We start from the raw sequence: 15,870 nt of genomic DNA, 5'->3' as shown, positions 1-15,870 counted from the left end.
GTGATTAACACGCTAAGCTCTAAATGCTAGAAACATGTAAACGTTGCGTATCGCGTAAACTTTGTTCGGATCTCATTCCAAGCAATAAGAGTGGTCCGATCTTTCAAAAAGCACAAAGCGATCTTTATCGTTCTACTTACCTGTTAAAATTCTGCAACGTGATCCGACGTGTTTCTGCTCCTTGCTGAAACGAATCTGCGCCGTGTGACGGCTGTCTGCTCTTCTCGGATTCGCAGATCGACTCTTTCGTTGAAATCGTGCCAAAGGTCTCGGAGACATTGATTACAATTGCCGATACACGGATACGTTATAGTCGCAGAAAGAATCGTAACGCGACGTGTAACTTTTCAATTATCGATACGATGCATTCGCTAGCCGAACCACTGTCAATCGAAAAATCGGTAAGAAGGAACCGAGCGGTTGTTCAGCGTGTTTCGCGATAGGATTAAAACGAAATTACCAACAATCTCTTTTTAATAACTTATTACAGTACTTTATTAATCTCGTTAAGTTCTTAGATTACTTAAATATACACCCTGCGGCGAATTTCAGTACATGTCAATGTATTTTACCAAATAAACGTGATGTCAATCTTGGCGCGCAATTATCGAAACTTTCGTAATTCCCCCGTTCCAGTAACCGATTATCATGGTGTTCCTCAATGATAACCGATTATCGAAACTTTATTTAATCGGACGTACTAGCTACCCAATATACGTATTCATATTCGTTTGATGTATGTGCTGTATTTCTCGAAATGAAACATTTATAAAAGCGGCAGTCTTTTCTACGCTATCGGTCTACTGTATATACATATATTATACACATACATACATACATTACACACACACACACACACACACACGCACGCACGCACGCACGCACGCACGCACGCACGCATGCACGGACATATGCATACTTCATTCATATATACATATATATATGTGTGTGTATATATATGAATATACATATATACGATGTTACATACGTGTTCGTTATATATACTTCGTACTTTTGTTGATTTCTTAATCTTCGTTTGTCTCTAGCTTCTTTCGCTTTTCTTTATAATCCAATTCTATTCACTGACATCTTATTACAACCTTATTATTTATTATTTTAACAATGTTTTGTTTCCTAATTCCATTTACTCGTTTAATCATTGTTACCAACATTTTCTATCATTACGAATACGTGAGTACGCTTCAACATTCGGATCCTGCACTCGCATGAATGACAAACTCTTTCTTATTCTTTTACCAGAGGACGAAATTTCCTTGTTTTCTTCTTTTTTCCGTTTACTGTTTATGCCCCTAAATCACGTTAGAAATTACATGTTGTTCGTGGTAAGCGAAATAATTAGACGATAGCGCGAGAGAAAGAGTTGGAGAGATGGAAACGATAAAATTTGATCGCAATAGAGAAGTCAAAGGGTGATCGAGTATGTGATGATTTGATGTGAAAAAAAGGACAGAAAAAAGGCGAAATAGAAAAAGAGAGAAAAAGAGAGGGAGATGGGAGAGAGAGAAAAATAGGGGAGAAGGCATTGTTGATGGATTACGAAGGAAAGAATGCCATGGAGTAACGGAGCCTCGGGGTGAAGGACGATCTCGTCGAAAAACGAGACGGGAGAAGAAATAGTTTCGTATAATGTAAAACAGCGTTCTTCGGTTCACAATGTTTTTCGTAAGTTCGGGAGAACGTACGAGGATCAGAGTAAACACCGTATGAAATATCATTAAGCAACTCTACTTTCGATTTCGGATCACTTGACCGTCCTCTGGCACGTGGGCAAGTTTACCCTGAAGAATACATTGAGTTCTATCAACGAGGCTAATATCAGAAATACGGCATACATACATAAACAGGCTCGCCCAACTTTTCTATCAAGCTGAAACTTATTCGAAGCAAAAGCAATATAGAGTAACATTAGTGTCGATAACAGCGATATGGCACTGTACTCGAGCCCACCAGAATTTATACTGATGTAATGTTTTCCTGGTTGTGTCGGTGAAAACGAAGATTTAATTAGCCACGGTAGACCCAAACACAACAATATGTCAAAAGTGTTTGATCCGATCGAGTTGCTAATACCCATCGAGCCGTGTCCTGGTACAAAATAAATCGATCGAAAGATTTAACATAGAAACTATCGCGCCGTCCATTTCAAATATTATTCACAAATTAATAATTGTTCCTCATTAATACCCAATTAATTCATTATTCATCTAATTTTTCATACGTTTTATTCGTATATCAGCTTACCTTGCTTTGCCACTATTACGCTTGATACAGCCTCTGGTACGCTGGTACCAGCAGCCAGGAAAGTAATGCCCATCACGGAATCCGGTATTTTCAGAGTGTCTCCTGAAAAGAAAGTAATCACGTTTGCCTCATCCTATTTTGTTTTCTTTTTTCTTATACGATTTCAGTTCTATTTGTTCTTTCGCTTTTTTTTTTACTTGATATCACTTTCATTACCAATTATAGTAATCATCCATGCGACCACATAGCTTAACGATCCAATCCAAATGATGCACATAAGGAACGTTATCGGAAACCAATTCTTGAATCGTGGCTTTTCACAATCCGGAATAGTACACATGAAAATTAAATGAATCGGCCAAGTCATAATCCATGCTGTTTTTCTTATCCACCCAGCTCGTGTCGGCCAAACCAATAATTCGTATTCATAATCTGTTCAACGTAAAAGTATGCAACGCTTTTATTTTCCCTCTTTTTCTCCTTCTCCTCCCCCCTTCTTCCCTATCTACGCTTTCCGTCAACACGCTTCACTCTCTCTCTCTCTCTCTCTCTCTCTCTTTCTCTCTCTTTCTCTCCCTGCTCTCCGTCCCCTCACCATTATTCGTTGTTTAAAATTTGGAGAAACGTTCGGAAAGAAGTGATTTTTCTTTTTATCCGTTTCCGAAATGGATAATACTAAATTTTGCCCAGTGAAATTTCTATACTACTTACTGGGGTCGGGATTCTCTTCTTGAGGTTTCGTTCCTCCATTTTGCAATGGTAGATCTATATGTTCAGTTTGTTCAACGGCCGATTGTACTTTGTCGGATCTTGTCATGTGAATTTCCGTGCTGCCTTCTAAAGAAACGACACTTTGTGTTTAACTTTTTTTAAATGGACAAATATACAAATGTTCGGGGCAAGTATACATATTGTAAGAGACCTTGTAAATAAATCGATACACAACTATATTTGCAACGATACTGAATGTACCATTCATTCGTACACAAACGTAAGTAAGAACATAGATATGTATTCGCACATGCGTATGTATATAAGATGATCATATCTACGATTTCAAAGAAAAAGATTACGATATTCAGATCGTTATCGTTATTCGAGTTTATCTGAGCAGAGTAAAGTGTTTAGTGCTTAGAAATAGGTAATTTGTTTGTTCTTTATTTATTTTGTGGCCGCTTAAAGAAGAGAGGAAAGGCACGTTCTCTTACCTGTCGCGTGTCGGTGATCATCCGTTGACGATCGATCAGTATTATGCGTACGGAATCGCGTGCATCGCTGAAACGATTTGTCCCAATACATGACGGCGATGTATACGATGTACAATAACACTAGCGTTAACGCTTCGTACCATTCTACTCGTTCGTCGTGTATGATACATATCAGAATGGCAACCGTAACGCCGTAGGCGAGGCAGTCTCTGCTAACTGGCCACCAGTCAAGAGGAACTACCTGTACGTATTCGATTAACGTACGTAGACCGTTTGAGTTGCATAATACATAATATACATACAGGGAATATCGATAGGTTTCTTAATTGCACGCAATTGCAGTCAACTAATAAAACGATAATAAAAACTTGTCCAATACTCTATGTGCACCAAGTTGGGTAGATCCAAAAACTTACCATCCCAGCACCTATACCGCAGCAAGCCGGTACCGCGAGAATATTGAATACAGCCGAGCCTACTATTGTTCCGACACCGATGTCACCTTCGGTGATGAACGTGCCGATTGCGTTTACGAACAGTTCCGGCGCCGACGTCGCTGCGGCCATAAAGGTAGCACCTGCTACGTCCTTGGACATTGAAAGTGCTGAAATTGAAATTTAAAAACATTCAGAAACAAATCAAGAAATTCGTATCACTTTGGTTCATTTCACACTTGACTTCGTTCTTCTTCTATTTCCTTCTACGTACAAACCAGCTGGTTCACCCTCGAATCATTCAATAAATTTATTCGTCAGGTAGACGAACACAAGCAAAAAACATATTTATAAGTCGACACCAATCGTAGCTTCCTAGAAAATAATATATTTAGAAATAACTGCGAAATGTTCCTTACCGTGACATATCTTTTCTACTGCGGGAACGAAAAATTTATCACACACTACCGCTAACGCGATAAACAGGTAAAGCGAAACGATTACGTGCACGACGACAGCTCCGCCCTGTCTCTGTTTCTCGTCGAAAAGGTCGTGTGGAAAGTCTTCTATCGCTGGAGGTGTACAATTTATACCTAGAACATAATATCTTTTTATTTTCATGTGTTTAATTCCATGTCCAATGCGTCGAAAAAAATATTTGTTCCCGGATACCGATAATTTCATAGTAACGATTTATTTCATAGTAACAGGTAGTTAATGTAACAGTTTTATATTTGACGATGGAACGATGGTCAAGCGAAAAAACGCATCTAATTCGAACGAATTGTCAATACTTTCTTTCCTATTTTTTTATTTTTCATTGATGTCTATCGTACTTTCACCTATATTTGTTATATCATATTGAAGGAGCAAACGGCCGCATCACAAGAAATAAGAGCGACGCGGCGTTATCATAGAATTCTTGCTTGCCATTTCTTGCTCTTAATCCCATTATATTTATTTCACGTCCATTATGTTTCTCGTCGACTTTTTTCGATCACTTAATAAATCTTCATTGTTTAAAGGTACCGGATGTATGTGTATACAGTAAAACTATCGTGTTTGCTTACATTCTATTGGCATTCGATTTTGGTTAATCTATTACATAAGTAGCGACGACCTTGCATACTTGGATAGAAACGTCAAATACACGCTCCACAAATGTGATTACGAACCCAGATAATTGGTTTGCATTCGTTCTAGCCACGATGATTACAAATATAATCGGTTCATTGACCTTCGCTGTTCACCCGTTGAATGTCTTTTCCCGGAAAGATGTCTTACTTAAAAATTCAATTTCATTCATAATCACAAAACCATGACCTAGTGGCGACAATGATCATCGTAACGACGCGGTTTCCAATATACTATTCGAAAATAAATAAGCGACACACCTGCCGATTTTGGATACATACGTACTAATTGCAACGTTCAAATTCATTTTCAGAACTTATATTCTAAACTGGCAAATAAGTTCGAAGGCAACACATACATATGTAATATATAAACACGTAAATAATTGTGACGAATGATACGATGCAACATTTTATCGTAGACACGTATTAATCTATATATATTTAAAAGTAAGCTGGAACAAAGAATAGTACACAAATTTCAAATAACCGTTCGTGTCATAGTTTACGAAGCATTTGCTTGCTCGGTTTCATAAGTTACTCGATGAAAACCATTCCCACGCGCACTCAAAGACAAATAACTCTCTTGGATATGGCAGATCAGAAATGATCGCTACAATTGTTCACTCGCGACTCTCTAGCTTTATCATCGAATCGTATCTTTGTCATTTATTTGGTATCTTCTTTTCAACTTTTACTACGACGTTTATGTAAGTACACATGTACGTAAATAGGCGGAAACAAACACATGCATATGCACATTTTTTATTACGGATGAGTGGATGAAGATAGCAAAAATAAAAAAATTGAGGAAAACTATTTCTGCTTTCAACGATAGATTCGTTTAATGCTCTAGTTTATTAATAACTATAAGTATATGAAATATCGATGAGCATTAGTTTTGACGGATATTATGTACAAGTGCTAATAAATGTCTCTCGCTACAAAATTTTTCGTTATATAGGTAAATCGTGAGAAATGTCTGATACTTCACTAAATTTTATCGCATTTCTCGGTTTTCATCTAGCGTCTTTTCAACAAGTTATAGTTATTGACCGTAGTTTGTTAAACTTTGATTTTCCCGATAATTCGATGTTGATTTATCTATTCTGTTTGATTCATTTCGTACATTCATTTCGTACATTCATTTCTGAAGTTTCGATACAAAACTCATTTAACCTTAAGTGTACCTAACAATATTTTTACAGCATAATAATCTCTCTATAACAAAGTTGCACTTGTTTATCATTATTCCTTATCATATCCCAACACATTCCGAATAAATGAAATGGCAGGCAAATTAAATGTTTTATATTCCCTCTCATCGATCTTTTCTCGTAAATTTCATTAAAATATGTGGTGCATGCGACAACGGTATTTCATAGCAATGGTTGTATAACGAAAGGAAAAAATGTTCTTTTTCAGTAAATATTGGAAATAAGAGCGAGTTTACGGATTTCAATGACCTTCAAATATGTTGTCAAGGTGAACATTCTGGAGAACTTTTTCCTATACATATAACTGCTGCGCTGTTTAGCTTTAGTTTTCAGGTTATGTATAAAGCAATTGATGTTTAATACTATATGCATTATTTAACTACTTATTTTACTTAACAAACAATTTTTCAATGGAAGTAGATACGTATGTTATATTGAAATATTTACTACATTTTTGACCAATCGAAAATTTTGAAATAAGTGCAACATTCTGTACATCAATCAATTCATTGAGGATTATTTCACGCCTAATGGCGGCCGGATACTACTCTGACCCAACCTATAACACATTGATTTTCCTTTTCTATTTATATAATATTACAAATGGTTTCCTTTCATCAATGCGTTAAGTTTAGGTTGGGCTATATAAAATTACGGTCGTGTATTCCAGTATGGCGTGTAATCATAATCTAAATTTAATTCAAGTTTCTTGCAAATATCTTGAAAAGTAACGCCGAGCAATGATTATATGTATGTATAGGAAATAGTGGTTTAGAATATTGATCTGGTTAATATATTTCAAGGACTTTGAAATCGACGAAGTCGCCCCTTTTTCCATTATATATTGTTTTTCTTACGAGGGCTCTTTGCGCATATTCCTACCTTCGTTTGCGGAGCTATTCAACGTCACTCACATTTTCCATGTGATTTTCTCTCATCCCATTTTAAAGTTTCCGTCGTTAAACGTTTCTCTACATCGTATACATATCTGCATGTATATATATATATATATATATATATATATATATATACACACACACACACACACACACATGGTATATGTATATTGTATATACATTAATGACAGTCGTTGGAAATGAAGATCAATTTGAAAGTGATATCCCATTGTTGGTGTACATGCGTGAAAGAAAAGTCCTGTCTAGGTTCAAATTAACAACTTTGTTTCTTCACCTCCGTTCTTAGATCTTGATAATTCTTCTCCTATAACCTGTTACAATCGACGTAATGAAGCAAACGATGCACGTATTGGTGTCTTGTACAGGTTACACAGCTGTATAGTTGATGTGACTTCCTACCGATTAAGCAACCTAAAGAAGTTAAATTGCTCTCATTCAAGTTGGCAGAGGAGATGCCATTCATGTCTAATGTACGTCGTATAAACTAGATATAACGTGGCTTGACCATTCGGTGTCGAACGGTTTCGTCTCGTTGGAAACAAACGATGACCATCGGCTTGATCGTCGATCATTAAACGTTGATTCTCAATTAGCAATCTGTTAATTTTTCTTTCATCACATCGTCGCAATTTCGAAAGAACTCAAAACTTTATTATTTCTTCTGTGTTTCGACTGCCGATAAGATCTATCGTGTACGATGCATAGGATTCTTCATTTATATTTTTGCGTTTCTTCGCATTTCGATATTTATTCAAAAAGAACAATATGCGAGAGCGGAGGCAGTATTTTTATCATTATATAAACTTTTGTTCAAATACATCCAGACGGAACATTTCTCAAAATCTCAATCCTAAATCATAAGCTATATTACTAGTACTGTTCACCTCTTCGTCTCACTTTGCTCCATTACACGGCTATCTATTGAAATAGATATGTATATGTATATATATATTGCATGCATATATATATATATATATATATATATATACATATAGTTGCGCCGATTCATTTTATGATTCCTTTATAAAAATTATAATACCAACGTGTCTCATGATTGTACGTACGTTAACGGGCATCGTATTATATTTAAATAAAAAAAGTAACAATAATTTATCAACACAAAGGCCACAAATAACAGCGAATGTTAATTAACATGTTAATGTTTAAGCATCTGTTAAACTTAGCATTCGTTACGAGTAACGAATCGTGCGAATACATAGGTACATAATAATAGATGTCCATGAGTTTGAACAAGTTTCATTATCACTAACGGTAACACAAACTAAATCTTTTGACACGGATCGCTATATCCAATAACTTATCAAATTGTTTAAACAAGGTTTCAATTAACCTTCATATAGAAGAACGACATGCGATGTGAAACTGGGATGAAATAAAAATAGGTAAAGGGAGTAGAAAGGAAGAAGAACAGTCGTAAGCTAGAGAGCAAAGAGCGAGAGAGCGAGAGAGAGTGTTTATGAGAGAGAGAGAGAGGAGGAGAGAAAAGAGAGAGAAAGGAAAGAGAGGAGGAGAGAAAGGAGAGCGAAGGTAATCGAACAGAGAAAAGAGAGCAACGAGATTCAATTCATTCTATAAATTTTGGGATAAACATGTCTCTAGCCTGCGCACGATCTCTTGTAGAAATAAAGATCACAGAACTCTTGCAATTTATAAAGAGAAAGAGATAATGAATAATTCATACGTCTCATATGAACAAACATTTTACTTTACGCGTACGTTGTGCTTTGACAAGCGCCCTTCTGCGCAAAATTAGTTTCGAATATCTCGTCTTATTCGTAGTCCTTTAGACCAATCGATCATCGGAAACTAAATCACAAGTATTGATGCGCGATACGCAGCACCGCACGACACACCTGTACGTTTAATTGAATTCAGTTGAAAATGCACCAAATGTTTGGAACGATTTTCTATTTTTGGTTTCTGTTTTTAGTTGATCTTGCATCGTTGTCCCTTTCCTCTTTTCTCAGTCTTCTTCCTTCTTCCATTTGTCTGCCTCATTTTCTACCCCATACTCATTCTCCTTCATCTTCCTTTTCCTTATGATGTATACTATTCTTCTACTCTTCCCTCTGTTGTTATTGCTGCTGCTAATGCTGATGTTAGCCATCCTGCTGTCCCTCCACTTCCTTCTCTTCCTCCTCCTTCTCCTCGTCTTCCTCCACCTCCTCCTGTTCCTTCTCTTCCTACGTCTCCTCCACCTTGTTCGATACTTTAATTCCGATTTTTTAATATCATTCCGTTCTATCTTTCACCGCCATCGAAGCACACCCCCCTAACCATTCTTGTATCGATCGAACATATACCATAAAAAAGCATCCGTTCCCGATAATATTCAAAATATATTTGAACGAACCTCCTCCTAAGTCAGACGTATCCATGTTGTCAATCCCGTTGTCACACATATACTACATTAACAACTACTCCGAAGTCCGGCAGCGTTTGTTGGAATCGCCCCTCCCTCTAACTCTTCTCTTCTCATCTCTCGCGCATCGCGCCCGCTGAATCGTGCCGCGGTCAAAATGCGAAATCGTCATCGCACTAATCGTCGTTATGGCTTCCTTGAAAATTGAACGTCGTACCGTATATATTCTATTCCGACACAATCAAGCATTTTGCATTACTTATTCCCTTCAAATTTATTCCTTCAGTTGCACACGTCGCATACACACACTCGCGCGCGTCGATTCTTTTCCCATCGATTATTTTAAAAGCAGCATTACGATATTCTGGGAAATAAACTAACTAACAAACGGATTGATAGAAAAGCTTTTAAAGACAGTAAACTGTGTGACGGGATACGATGCGATGGGCTACAGTAGAAGCAACTTGCAGCAGTAAAAACGTAATGTCGTTCTCTCTGTATGATGCGCGCAAAGAGAACAATTAGCACTGTCAATTCTAAATAAGTTGACTGTCAGTCAACTGTAACTACGGTTCAGTGTGTACGGTTCCATCCGAAAAAATGCAATGGACAAGTAAGTAGAACTAGAAAAATTAAAATGGATGAAGAAACAAATTGATTCATGCCCCTTCTTTTAAATCTCTAACTGAGATGATGTTTCAAAATTGAAACGCGTATGTACATTTGTGCACTGTACACACGTAAATATGAATATAATGTCTCACAATAGATAATCACATATATAAGGATGAATACCAGTAAACGTAACCATACACATATAAGTTTATGGTGTACAACATTACAGAGCATTCACCCGTTATCGATAGATATGTAATTGACAATCAAAATGCTCCAGTAGCAGGAATACTCCTGTTGTTGGATTATCAGTAAAGGGATGTCTTTATTCGCTTTGTATAGTATCTTATCTGTGTAAAGTTAAAACCGATAATGCTCGTAAACGAAAAACATCGATGCGGTCTGCTCGACTTGGCGAATCAAAATTAGTATCATACGGAACGGCAAGTCGCACCGTTAACTCGATCACTGAAACTTGTCGCTGATTAATTGAAACAGCGACTACGAAATGCCGCGGAAACATAGACAAATGATAGGCTACAAAATATTCTGTATAATCGTCGTTCCAACGATGTATTTGATCTTCGTTAATACGTTAGCAATATTTCTTCCAAACAATGCAGCAAGTGCGAATAACCCTACGGATACGCGTAAGTCTCGTTTTCTGAATTCTCCGTATTCTCAATTCTTCCTCTTCCTTTCTCTTATGTTATATATGCCTTATACATATCAAGTAATTCATATCGTATCATATTATTGTATAAGTAAACAAAAGTCCATGACTTTTGTTTTCTTAAACATACATTTGTCTTTTATTGCGACATACACGATTAGTTGCGTTCTCTCAAAGAGTAAAGGAACAACTAATAACAAGCGATAAGTAATAAAGGGCAATTATGATGAGGCATTCGACGACTAACGAATGCGTATACACGGATGCATGCCGCTACGTTAAACGAAAAAGACGGTGAAGATATCGAGATATTAAAATTTAGAATGAATCATTACGTAATATGTTCGCACTATCAATACTATCTATATATAATATATTTTATACATACATATAAAACTTTCACCTTTTACCTCTACGCTTGTTCTCCTTACTTTCCATTTATAACATAACATAGTTCCTTCGTTATCATTGGAATTTACGCGTATAGTTACTATTATATATCATTAAGAGTACGTACATACTCTATCTCTTTAAGGACTTCGCAAGTTATTGCAAATTGGACCAAGCACTATCGAAGCTGGAGAAAATGAGGTAAACTGCACTCCTCCAGCGATAGAAGAATTTCCATCGGATGGCCTTACTCGACAGCAAAGACAATCGGGTCTTATAGCTATACATTTCGTGATAGCGATTTACATGTTTCTGTTACTCGCTATTGTTTGTGATGATTTTTTTGTGCCATCGATTAAAAAAATTTGCCATAGTAAGTTCAGTATAACCGCTTTAATCCATTTCCACCTTATTTTTATTTCAAGAAAGACTATCGTCAAGATCTAAGAAAATTTTTCATATAGCTAATACAGCTAAAACGTTGGAACTATTACATGGATTTAATTTTCAGAGATTAACGTAACAGAAGATGTCGCAGGAGCAACAATTATGGCAGCAGCTAGCTCTAGCCCAGAGTTGTTTATCAATATTGTAGGTACTTTTGTCACGGAAGGAGATTTGGGCGTCGGCACGATTGTTGGTTCTGCTGTTTTCAATATATTAGCTGTGCCTGCTTGTTGTGGTTTATTTGCAAATCAGGTGAGATCTTTTCCTTGTGTCTTACATAGACGGAACACACTATCGATTATGTATGAATCGAAAATAAAATCAAGTATATGAAAAAGGAAAACAAGAAAGAAACATGAATAAAGCAAATCTTTGTTCAGGTATTGAATCTGGAAGGGTGGCCTGTCACGCGAGATACTATCGCATACGCAATCACAGTTCTTTTGCTTATTTTAACTTTACGAGACGGTCGTATCGAATGGTACGAGGCATTGATTCTCGTTCTCTTGTATGTTTTGTACATTTTAGGTAAGTTTATGAAGTACTATTCAGGTAATTCCCCATCGTTACTTGATTCTTTCTATCGATAAGTGATAAAACCTTTTAATTTTAAGTTGAGAAACTAAATAAATATTTCGTTCCATTTTTACGAATCTTCATTGCTACTTTATAATTTCCACACAGACTGTTTGTATCTCTAATTAAATGAAACGGAAATGTTTATCGTTCTAGCAATGTGTTTCGATCGGAGTATACATCGATTTGTTCAATCTGTAACAAATACAAGAAAGAAGTACAAGAATCTTTCCGAATCAACTCCCCTACTTTCTAATGGTATTGTTTATATCGATTAATTTTTTGTTCAATTCAATTCTCTGAATTATACGTCGTTGAGTTTCATTTAAAAACACACGTCATCCGTTTGTTCTGTCAGACCTGGTTAAAAGCACGGATATTAATTTGTTGGAATCGGGCGGTGAAGATGAATCGCGTAAGTAACATAGATTGCATGAAAATATGTACAAGAATCTTTTGAGAAGCTTTAACCTCAATAAATATCTACCTATATTATTTTAGTTGATATCGTGGATATGAAGAATTGGCCAAATTCGACATGCGAACGGATTTGGTGGTTGATTACTTGGCCTATAAATTTTGTGCTCCTCATTACGATTCCTGACTGTAGAAGAAGCACATTGAAATCTTGGTACCCCTTTACTTTTGTCATGTGTATAATATGGATAGCAACTACTTCATACATAGTTGGATGGGTCATCACTGTAATTGGTACGTATCTTTGCAACAGTTATTGTTATCGTTCCCAGATATCTAAGTGCACTCGTTTTATTCTCGATATCGATTTAAAATGATCCTTATTTCAGGTGATACATTTAAGATTCCTGATTCGATAATGGGATTGACGTTTCTTGCGGCAGGAATGAGTGTACCGGAGGCTGTTTCTAGTGTTATCGTTGCGAATCAAGGTAATTTTCTTCATTTTACGCTTTCACTTATCGATACCTTGCTAATGGAAGAATCAACCGGTTAAAACGAATTTTCATTTAAACGCACCTCCAAAGTAACCGATTAACCTTTGGAGTGATTTTCTTGTGGTAATCGGTACATCAATCAAGAAATAATATATACGTAGCTAGCGAATAGCGGTCACGATAACGTAGCTATCGTGAAATATCACGATAACTATGTTATCGTAAGACGGTTAGGTTACGATAACGCACCGCGTGATATTATCACGATATTATTATCAAATTTACCTCATCTTAGAATCGCCTTATAATCAAACCACGTCGTTTTATTACGTATTTACCGTATTATAAATATTTTTAGTTTTTCTTTACGAGTAGCATTCATAAAGTACCTGTATTTCATAATTTTTTTCCTTTGTTTTTTCCTAATCTTTCTTTCTTATTTGGTATTGCTGATTCAAAATATGATTTTAGGGCACGGAGCTATGGGCATAAGTAATTCGATCGGTTCAAACGTATTCGATGTGTTACTTTGTCTCGGATTACCTTGGTTCCTGAAAGCAGCACTTTTTCCGAAAACACCTGGCGATCATTATGTAACGATTAATTCACAAGGTCTGGTTTACAATTCCATATCGTTATTTTCTACTCTCACCGTACTTTATTTGTCTCTTCTAATTGGCAAATTTAAATTGACTCGATCCATTGGAATAGTTTGCCTCATTATGTACGTAATTTTCTTGGTATTTGCTTCCATCCTCGAACTCAATATGTTCTTTGTGGTTAATTTACCAATATGTGTTCACTGATACTTTATACATATGTTTGTTAATCCACTGACAACCTATCTTTACTTACCAAGTTTTACAAAAGGATTCAGAACTTTGAATCAGGCTCTCCTTCTATCTCCTTCCGATATTTTGTTACGCACCATGAATCGTTGAAACATCAATTGAACATTGGTTTCACAATGAATGTATCGTGCTTGTCGCAAATAATTCAACTTTTAATTAGTTCATTATATTTTCCTGAATGTCTGTGCGCATTCCACTGTATTATTTTGTGATGCATATGTACTTATGAATTTGTAAATTTAATGAGTGTAATATATGAATGCCTATGTATGTATGTATATATGATATTTATATAGCTATTTCAACAATTTACAAACCATTTATATTTAGCATGAACGTTTTTCAAATAAATTTCTGTAGTATTGTACTTGTAGTTTAGCCAAGATACGAAAGAAAATTACAGAGATTTTTATAGTCCTCTGCTATACTTAACATATAATATATCTCATTACAAAGTAAGTTTCGATGGAAATGTATAGCTGTACGAATATGTCAGAGAGAGAAAAAGAACACAGTTATTTAGGTCATCCAAACAGATGCATTATTTCATTTGTTGTTTGTATATTTTTGCACTACATTATTCATTTTACAAGAATTTGCCTATCAAGAAAAAGAAAATACATATGTATGACATATTATAAAGGTGCAAAGTACAATGCTTTAAAGTTGACCGCAATTGGTAATTACAACCTTCTGGTGTGTTTTCCCACTTTGAGAGCCATAACCCTCAATTTTTTTTACTACACCCATACCATCAACTACAGAACCAAAAACTACATGCTTATTATCCAACCAAGCAGTCTTTATAGTAGTTAGAAAAAATTGTGAACCATTGGTGTTAGACCCAGAATTTGCCATAGACAATATGCCAGGTCCAGTGTGTTTCAATTCAAAATTTTCATCTTCAAATTTTTCCCCATAAATAGATTTTCCTCCTGTACCATTGTGATTAGTGAAATCACCACCTTGGCACATAAATTTGGGAATTACTCGGTGAAAGGTACTTCCTTTATATCCGAAACCTTTTTCTCCTGTACAAAGAGCGCGAAAATTTTCTGCTGTCTTTGGGACTACATCTGTTCGTAATTCCATCACGATACGACCCAATGGTTTATCATCAGCGGCTACATCAAAATATACTCGAGGCAAAACCATAACGATATTTGCAAAGCGTACTTTACTTTTTCACAACACCTCTTTCTCAGCAGGTGACATATAATAACCAACAATAATTAAGCATACGTTATTTTGTAATTCAACTTATGCTACTTTAATTTATTTAAGAAATAACTGAATCGAACAAAATCGTTTAGCAAAAATAACTAGGTTAGTTTCTTTCGCTTAGAAATATATATGATTAAAGTATGATCGACACGACATCTTCATTGTCACACTGTACCAGATGTGACCAGCCTAAACATGAACCACTTATATTTATGATATGTAGGTATATTCTATACATCAGCGGTTCTTAATCTTTTGCTTACCACCGATCTCTTTTAAATATATAACTTTTTGTTGTCGCGAACCCCCAAGACCTAATTTAAAATTCAAATTTAGAACGTGCCTTAAACATGTATATTCAAAACATTCATCAATTAGTCATCAAGAATTTATAAATTTGGAGAGGATAAATATTTTTTATTTCAACAATAAAAGGATAACTTATGTATGTAAAAACTTCGCTGGCCCCCGGAGGTTTGCAGGCTAATTGTTTTACATATTTGCTTATTTAAATCGTTTTACGTTTTAATAGATATTATCTGATATTACGGATAATATATATACATATATCGTATATGATCGTAATTGAGATCATTCGTTTTCTATGCATACTTGTATACTATTGT

General features: G+C 35.7%; 3 protein-coding genes across 4 annotated transcripts; 1 reads left to right on the top strand and 2 right to left on the bottom strand.

Moving 5' to 3' along the window:
• Positions 1-466: 466 nt before the first annotated feature.
• Positions 467-9,733, bottom strand: LOC122570832 (sodium/potassium/calcium exchanger 4). The gene is made up of 8 exons (XM_043733708.1): positions 9,546-9,733; positions 4,324-4,497; positions 3,887-4,074; positions 3,471-3,711; positions 2,974-3,099; positions 2,479-2,694; positions 2,263-2,364; positions 467-2,106 (listed from the first exon to the last, which is right to left on the bottom strand). The coding sequence occupies exons 1-8, from the start codon at positions 9,592-9,594 to the stop codon at positions 1,763-1,765; spliced, it is 1,440 nt and encodes a 479-aa protein (XP_043589643.1). The 5' UTR covers positions 9,595-9,733; the 3' UTR covers positions 467-1,762.
• A 295-nt stretch (positions 9,734-10,028) lies between these two features.
• Positions 10,029-14,402, top strand: LOC122570824 (sodium/potassium/calcium exchanger 4-like). Of its 2 annotated transcripts, none has more exons than XM_043733694.1 (9): positions 10,029-10,167; positions 11,378-11,605; positions 11,744-11,931; positions 12,060-12,207; positions 12,412-12,513; positions 12,614-12,670; positions 12,757-12,966; positions 13,062-13,163; positions 13,641-14,402. In XM_043733694.1, the coding sequence occupies exons 1-9, from the start codon at positions 10,155-10,157 to the stop codon at positions 13,973-13,975; spliced, it is 1,383 nt and encodes a 460-aa protein (XP_043589629.1). In that variant the 5' UTR covers positions 10,029-10,154; the 3' UTR covers positions 13,976-14,402. The 2 variants fall into 2 exon arrangements, with proteins under 2 accessions (XP_043589629.1, XP_043589619.1); XM_043733684.1 differs by lacking the exon at positions 10,029-10,167 and adding an exon at positions 10,501-10,819.
• A 136-nt stretch (positions 14,403-14,538) lies between these two features.
• LOC122570865 (peptidyl-prolyl cis-trans isomerase) lies at positions 14,539-15,434 on the bottom strand. Its single transcript, XM_043733752.1, has one exon. The coding sequence runs from the start codon at positions 15,173-15,175 to the stop codon at positions 14,681-14,683; it is 495 nt and encodes a 164-aa protein (XP_043589687.1). The 5' UTR covers positions 15,176-15,434; the 3' UTR covers positions 14,539-14,680.
• Between the last annotated feature and the right edge of the window lie 436 nt (positions 15,435-15,870).

Source organism: Bombus pyrosoma, linkage group LG1 (genome assembly GCF_014825855.1).
Source record: "Bombus pyrosoma isolate SC7728 linkage group LG1, ASM1482585v1, whole genome shotgun sequence".
In the NCBI taxonomy this organism is placed as follows: Eukaryota; Metazoa; Arthropoda; class Insecta; order Hymenoptera; family Apidae; genus Bombus; species Bombus pyrosoma.
Note: the sequence above shows the minus strand (reverse complement) of the source record. Positions and strands in the feature narration are given on the sequence as shown.